Here is a 7,622-nt window from a genome sequence, read left to right as displayed (position 1 = left end):
TGTTTACTGTAGCTATAATCAATGCTTAATAAAATATGAAGAATATCTTTTAATTTCCAATGGAAACATTGGTGTTAAAGTTCCAACAATAAATTAAAGGGCAAAGGAGAAATAATTTGAAACAATTAAAATACCACACCATACATTCCTCAAGAAAACAAACATTGAGGACTGAGGAATTTAAATATTTATTTTTAACCTTTCCCACCCCCCCCCAAACACTGGTGTATGCTGCACCTAGGAACAATTTACAGGACTAATAACTATAATGAATAAGCACTACAATTTCTATCCATGATGTAGTTGTGTTGTAAAGTTTCAGATAATCAATTTATAAATTTGTTGCTTTTACAAAAATATTCATTTAATTCATAATATGAGTTGCAAAATTATTTCCTGACCGCTACAGATTATAAATTGTAATTAATTTCAGTTACATAGCAGGTGAAATTTTTTAACTGAACCATTACTTCAAAATACAATGTGTTAAAAGTAACTGTTACAGTATAGGCACCAATGAAAAGAATTTTCTTGGCATGTGACATGACAACAACTTATTCAAGTGTCTGTATTATTACAAAAAAGAGAGGAGGTAATGGCCACTTTGACTAAAAATTGCACACTTTACTTGAAGAATATCTTTCTTCTAATATTTGGCAATTATTCAGATTTTAAAAAAATGACTTTTGTGCAAAAACCAATTTGTGCAGTTCCAAACAGTAAAGCACTGACTATCAAAACTAATTAATATCAATAATTCTACTGGGCTTAAAAGAAAAAGGTATTACCCACATAACAGTACCATAAATATAACTGAAAATCAACAGTACAGTCTAACTTACCTTTGTACGGACAGAAATCATCCTGTACTATGGTTATTTTCATATGAACTAGAAAATGACTATTTAAATACCCTTTCAAAAATGAAAACATGATGCTTATGTATCAGATAATTATGAAGAACAAAAATGTATAAATAGTTTATAGGACATTTTACTACCATGACAAAAATATGCTGGTGTAAGTTATAGTCATACCTGTTGATCAGGTATTTAATCACATGATTAGCTTTTTTTAAGCTCCCCAAATCCAAGCATGTTATATGCTATTTGAGTTGAAGATTTTAAAAATGAAGCCCGACTAATTCCTACAGTATTACCAAAAAAAAAATCCTTGGCTAATTGGTATTGTTTTAAATTCTCAACAATGTTAAATAAGGATTAATTGCCTCTTCTAAAAGAGAAAGTAAATACTGTACACCAAGAGGTACCTCTGTTGCTGCATATTGCCTATAAATACGTCAAACACAGGGCTCTCAAATGTGGTCATCATCGAGCTGCCTGGAATATCACACCAACTTGGTAGAAGAGTCAATACTTTTTCAGGTTTCATTTCCAAGAGCTTATTAAAAACTTCTGTTTTAAGAAGGCATGACTTGTTTCTACCTCCCCACCAATAGTCATTTTTAGAATATGCTTTTGTTAAAAAAAAAAGCTTTATGAGGCTTGATGATTTACAAAAGTTGAATATTTAGGATGACTTTGAAAGACCTGTATGTTTCATCAGTGTACAGTTAACTAAAGATCAAAACATGAAAAGTATTCATCCTAGTAACTTAAGTAATAATGATAACTAAAAGCAAACCTGTAGCTTAACCTTTACTAGAATACAGATGAAACTATAGTATTAAAAGTTATCCCTTACAAAATAATCTCTTTAAAATATAAAATGATAAACACCATCACAAAATAGTTGAATAGCTTCTTCCAAATCTTCAATGTCGCAAAGATCCAAAAGGCACATGGAGCTCATGAGTTAAGCTTGAAGTAACTTTGGTGGGTTTCTCTGGGTCCATATGAAATAGAAGCCAATAATAAGTTTCTTAGGGGGATTCATCTGCTGAGCACCTGTAAAATTAAGAAAAACTTAAATTGATATATAACTATGCATGTTTATATTTCTCATCTGTATGAACTCTGCAATGAAGGAACTGATTCAGCAAACTAAATATTTTCTATTGAATCCAATCATGTAGACATTAAAATACAAAGTTTAAAAATCTCTTTCCAATTGATTTGTTTGCAAATTGGAAGAGAGGGGAGTTTTCCATTAAAATCTAAGGGATTTTCAGAGGGGTTTTAGTTTATGAGTACGAGTAGGCTTTATCAGATAGCAAGATCTATGAGAGTGTGTGCTTTTGCAGGCTATATAGTTTGTTTCCACTTGATGCCAGTGGCATCACAAATATAAAGAAATGTAAAGATGTGCAGATATGCAAGCAATATATGAGTAATGGGATTAAGGCTAAATTAATATTGCTTTATAACCTGCTTGAGTTAAGGAGTTTTATGCTATGTTTGTGTATGCATACCAGTCTTGTTTAAAAATATAATTTTAAAATTAAATGTAAGAACTTTATTGAACGTGAACAACATTAACCAATAGTTTAAGACAGTATAGAAACTAAAATCAAACAAAAGGACCTTTTATAGTCTTCATTGAGATCCTCTACATAAAATCCTATCTTTAAATTTGTTTTTATGGTGGTTAAACTTAGAAACTTTAGTACTGGAAACTATGTAAATAATGGTGTGATGAGAGTAGTAGCAAAAATGAAAGCACTCCTAAATGGTGTTTACAAGGGCCCAAATAACAATATGCTCCAAATAACGATATGCTCCGTGACCTTTTGTCTAGACTCCTACTAGCAGGGTAAGAGAAAAAACAAAAACAAAAACAAAAAGGCCATTTCATTCAGTGGAAAATTACTTTGTAGTGCCTGGATATAATAATTCTAAAAGCTAATGTTTAATATGGGCAACAGACAAAACAATTTTCAAGCACACAACTATTGAGAAATGACTGTTAAGAATCATTGAAATGACTGAATCAAGGTAATTATATTGGGTCATAAATTAACATCCAACAGAAAATGTCAAAATAATTTTTAAAAAATGACATTTCAAGCTTACTTTTGAAATTTTTCAATTAATTTCTTCACCATTTTATCTGTGATGCCAGGACAGGCGGTTTCAGCCACAGCAATACTTTTCTCAAGTTCTTCAATTGCCTGATTCCTGCTGGCATTATTCTCATCCTGTTGTTTAAGCTGAGAAAGATCAATAGCTATAACATTTAAAATTACTATACTTCTTAAAATACATATCCAATGCTGTTGAATCTGTACTTACTTCAGCAAACGCAGGAGTGATTATCATAGACAAACAGCTCAGGGTTTGCACAAGGTCTTGCTCCTTTGAATAAATTATATAGATTATTCACATGAAATCATTGGGTTGTCGGAAGTCATGACGCATTTTTGCAACGAAAAACATAGAAAAAATACGTCATGACTTTTCTGACAACCCAATAAAATAATCATTCATGGTTTTCTTTTTTGAATCCTCTCCCCAAAAGATCCAATACAAGGCAAGTCTCCATGCTTTCTTCCCATCACTAATTCCCATCCATCATCCAGAAGGTTTCTAACTTACAATAGATATTCACGATTCCACTGGATTTATGTATCTCTAGGTAAAATGCATTTAAAAATAATACCAATGGCCACTTCTGTGACCTTTTCTTAATTAGCTCAAAATTAATGGCAAATGAAGCATACTGTGGACACAGTGAGGTAGGCATTTAGGGTTATTAAATTCCAACAATTTTGGTCATCAACTTAGATCTCACTAAGTTTAGAGAAATCTATCAAAAGGAAGTGATCATCTTCATGTACATACAGCCCCATTTTGCAGTTTCTTTGGATCAGGCTTCTTTCGCACGGTGGTAAAGCTCCATTCAGGATGAGTATTATTTTCCCTGCTAGTGGATTCCCTAAAAAGATTACCAAAGATATTTCTGTAAGTTTCTAAATTATTAAGCTTGGTGAGAATGCCAAATCAATGCCGTCAAACTGAAAACTGTCCCAATGCACAAAAAATGAGTATAAAAAAGCATTTGATCTCATTTTCAGGTAGATACTACATTTCACTGAAGAGTAGCAGTGGTTCTCAACTTTTAATTATGCATCACACTCACATGTGGAGACCTCTTACCATATGTAAAGCCCTGTATTTTACTCTCCCCACTGACTGAATCAGGATCTCCTGTAGTGTGGCTTGTGATTCTTTTTATTTTAAGGCTCCATGGGCAACTCTCATGGGCAGCTAAGGCCAACAACCATTAGAACAGGGTACAAAGACTATCCTGGTATTTTTTATCCCTTTCAAAAGTTGGGCAATTTCTCATAAATGCATGACTCTGAGAGCATTTCAACCAGTGGGAGAGTAAATTCTGGTGTAACCTACAGACTTTTCTAATATAAATGAAGTGATGGATTTAGAGGCTAAAATGTTAATGTAAATGCTGCAGTTAAAAAGCAGTGCAACTTTTTAGGGGGGTACATATCATATATAAACACAGCAGGTCCTCAAATAATGTCGTTTCATTGTAACGTTGATGAAGAAAATGAAAATTGATTCCTTGCCAGGGCAACTATCTGTGTGGAATTTGCATTCTCCGCATGTCTGTGTGGGTTTTTCCAAGGTCCTCCAGTGTGCTCCCACATCCCAAAGGTGTGCATGTGAGGTGAACTGGTGTGTCTAAGTTGTCCCAGTCTGAGTGAGTGTGGGTGTGTGTGGTGCACCCTGCAGTGAAAGGGTGTCCTCTCCAGGGAGGGTCCCACTTTGTACCCTGTGCTGCTGGGAGAAGCTCTGGTCACCCCCAGACCCTGAACTGGAGTAACCCGATTGGAAAATCATTATCTGATTTGTTTGTATTCATTCATCTTTCTTAAATGTATATAGAGCACATTTATTTCAATGCTTTATTTAGGAGTTTGGTGATGTTTTTGTGACCAGAAGTATGTCTTAGGAACTTAACTCTTGTTTCTATTGATTAACCTATGGGAAATTGATTTCATTATAAGACATTTTGCTTAACATTGCAGTTTCCAATCAAAAACCTATCAACAATATTGAAGACTTACTGTATTTAAGTGTACCAGTCTGATCATAGTTTGGTCCTTGGCCAAGAGGTAGGAAAGGCCTGAAGTTCAGGTCTCCAGAGGGATTTTGCAGGTTGCCAACAAAGTATGAGACAGTATAGCCCCTTATCACTTTGGGCAAACTAATAGAACACCTTTAATCAAATCTTGTTCCAAAATTTTGTAATATACTCAAGTATCCACTAGGGGATAGACTGAGACCATTTAAAACTATAGCAATTCACTTCTAAGAAAAACATGTTTTCAAATTCATTATACTCCAGGCTGTGATTTTAAAAGATCTTCATAGTTTCTAAAGTGAAATGTTAGAATATAGATTATATTTTATGCTAGAGAAAGCATATGAAATCACAGTTTAAGGATATACAATATTAAAATGGGCTATCTAAATAAAAATTAAATAATTTATACATACGAATCGGAGCCCTCAGAATCAGATTCATCATCACTGTGTCCTTCTGCCTTCCATCTCTTAAATCGATCTATCAGTTCAGTCAGATAAGAAGTCTTCTTTGAATTTTTTACAATGAATTTGTGTTTCAGAAGTTCTTTAGCTGTAGGACGCTAAGGAAAAAATGAAGTATGCATGAATATTTCTAGACTATGAGTGCAACGGGTGGTAAGAAATTATTTCAATTTTTAAGCTGAAAAGTGTAAAAGCATGTCTGTAGACATGAGGGCAACTACAATGCTATAGGACAATAGCTAATTCTATTTTTAAGTGGCTCAAGGCAATCAAATTAAATTCACTGCTTTGGTACCAATTTGTTAAAGCCCAATGGGCAAAAAGTGGCCTACCTACCAGCAAACTGGCCTTCTCAAAAGCAGAGAAACACATGGAAAGATTTTGAAAATAATGTAAAATTTGAAAAACATCTCACAATGGTGCTTTAAAATACTTTTATTATATTTATTGGAAATTGAAAAAAAATAGGACGAAAATTAGTAAGGCTTTGTAACTTTATTAGCTGAACACATTGTATGATCCCCAGATTAATTCATACTGCATCTAAATACAAATACCAGGTACTGTGGGGAATATATTTCCTTCTTTGTATTTTATTCATATCAGAATTTTCATTATCAACTTAAAAAGTTACATCAAACTTATACAATTCTTGCATATTTCTAGTTTCTAGAAGTCATCGGACAGCTTTATTTTATTTTTCAATTACAGTTGATATTTAATATTATTTTATATTCGTTTCAGGTGTACAGCATACTCATTAGACATTTATATAATTTAAGAAGCAATCCCCTGATAAGTCCAGTACCCACCTGGCACTATATAGTTATTACAATATTATTGACTATATTCCCTATGCTGTACGTTACATCACTGTGACTATTATGTAACTTCCAATTTGTACTTCTTAATCCCTTCATCTTTTTTACCCAGCCTCCCAAGCTCCCGCTCATCCAGCAACCATCAATTTGTTCTTTGTATCTATGAGTCTGTTTCTGTTTTCTTTGTTCATTTATTTTATTATTTAGATTCCACATATAAGTGAAATCACATTGTATCTGTCTTTCTCTGTCTGACTTATTTCACTTAGCATAATACCCTCTAGGTCCATCCATGTTGTTACAAACGGTAAGATTTCATTCTCTTTTATGGCTGAATAATATTCCATTGCATATATGTACCACATCTTCTTTATCTAATAGTCTATTGATAGGCATTTAGGTTGCTTCCATATCTTGGCTGTTGTAAATAATGGTGCGATGAACATCGGGGTGTATATATCTTTTTGAATTAGTGTTTTAGGTTCTTCAGATAAATACTCAGAAGTGGAACTGTTCAGTCATAAAGTAGTTCTATTTTTAATTTTTTGAAGAAGCTCCATACTGATTTCCATAGTAGCTGCACCAATTTACAATCTCACCAAAAGTCAGGCAGCTTTATTTTAAAAGCAGTCAAACAACTGTAATCAAATTTGCTAGGTAAATGAATGGAGCTCACTAGACTTCAGGAAAAGTATACTTCATGTTGGAATTTCTAAACATTAATTTGAAAATAGTAAAATGCAAACATAACTTTTCACGAAAAGTGAAAACACAGTTGAATAAAAATCATTGTGAATAGTTAGTTACACATATACTTTAATGATGATATCCTAATTAAGTGAATTTTATTTCTCAAATTTCTTTCCCCCTGAAGTAAGAAATGATCAACAGAATAAAGAAGAAGCTAGGGGCCATGAAAAACAGAAAACGATAGAAGGGAAGGAGAAAAGGAACTAAGGATCTTGTTAAGAACTGAACAAAATTAGCAATATAGAGGGAAGAACAAGGTTCCTGTATGGATCTTAGACAGTTTTCACATGCACTGTATTCCTCACTGTAGGAAAAAGAAAACACAAAAAACATTTGTTCTATGTAGATGTGATAAGAAACAACAGTAGTAACAGGAATATATACTCACAAATGATGGATCTTTGTTCAGGCAAGCATCAATAAACTCCTTAAAGGACTTAGTAAAGTCTCCAACAAGAGTTGGAGGATTGTTTTTTGGAATAAGAAACAGAACTCTCATTGGATGCATATCAGAGTTAGGTGGCTCTCCCTTGGCTAGTTCAATAGCCGTAATTCCCAATGACCAAATGTCGGCCTAAAG

The 7,622-nt window shown here is 33.3% G+C and overlaps 1 protein-coding gene across 1 annotated transcript in view; it reads right to left on the bottom strand.

Moving 5' to 3' along the window:
* Nucleotides 1-169: 169 nt before the first annotated feature.
* STK26 (serine/threonine kinase 26) overlaps nt 170-7,622 on the bottom strand; it is a 60,087-nt gene continuing 52,634 nt past the window's right edge. Inside the window, exons 7-12 of the mRNA XM_019653895.1 lie at nt 7,431-7,616; nt 5,421-5,569; nt 3,741-3,834; nt 3,192-3,254; nt 2,973-3,109; nt 170-1,907 (exon numbers count right to left, since the gene is read on the bottom strand). Of these exons, the coding sequence (XP_019509440.1) occupies nt 1,883-1,907; nt 2,973-3,109; nt 3,192-3,254; nt 3,741-3,834; nt 5,421-5,569; nt 7,431-7,616 (654 nt within the window). The 3' untranslated portion in view covers nt 170-1,882. The remainder of the gene's footprint in view (nt 1,908-2,972; nt 3,110-3,191; nt 3,255-3,740; nt 3,835-5,420; nt 5,570-7,430; nt 7,617-7,622) is intronic.

Source organism: Hipposideros armiger, unplaced genomic scaffold (assembly GCF_001890085.2).
Source record: "Hipposideros armiger isolate ML-2016 unplaced genomic scaffold, ASM189008v1 scaffold_210, whole genome shotgun sequence".
Taxonomy (NCBI): domain Eukaryota; kingdom Metazoa; phylum Chordata; class Mammalia; order Chiroptera; family Hipposideridae; genus Hipposideros; species Hipposideros armiger.
This window is presented reverse-complemented; position numbering and strand designations above follow the sequence as displayed.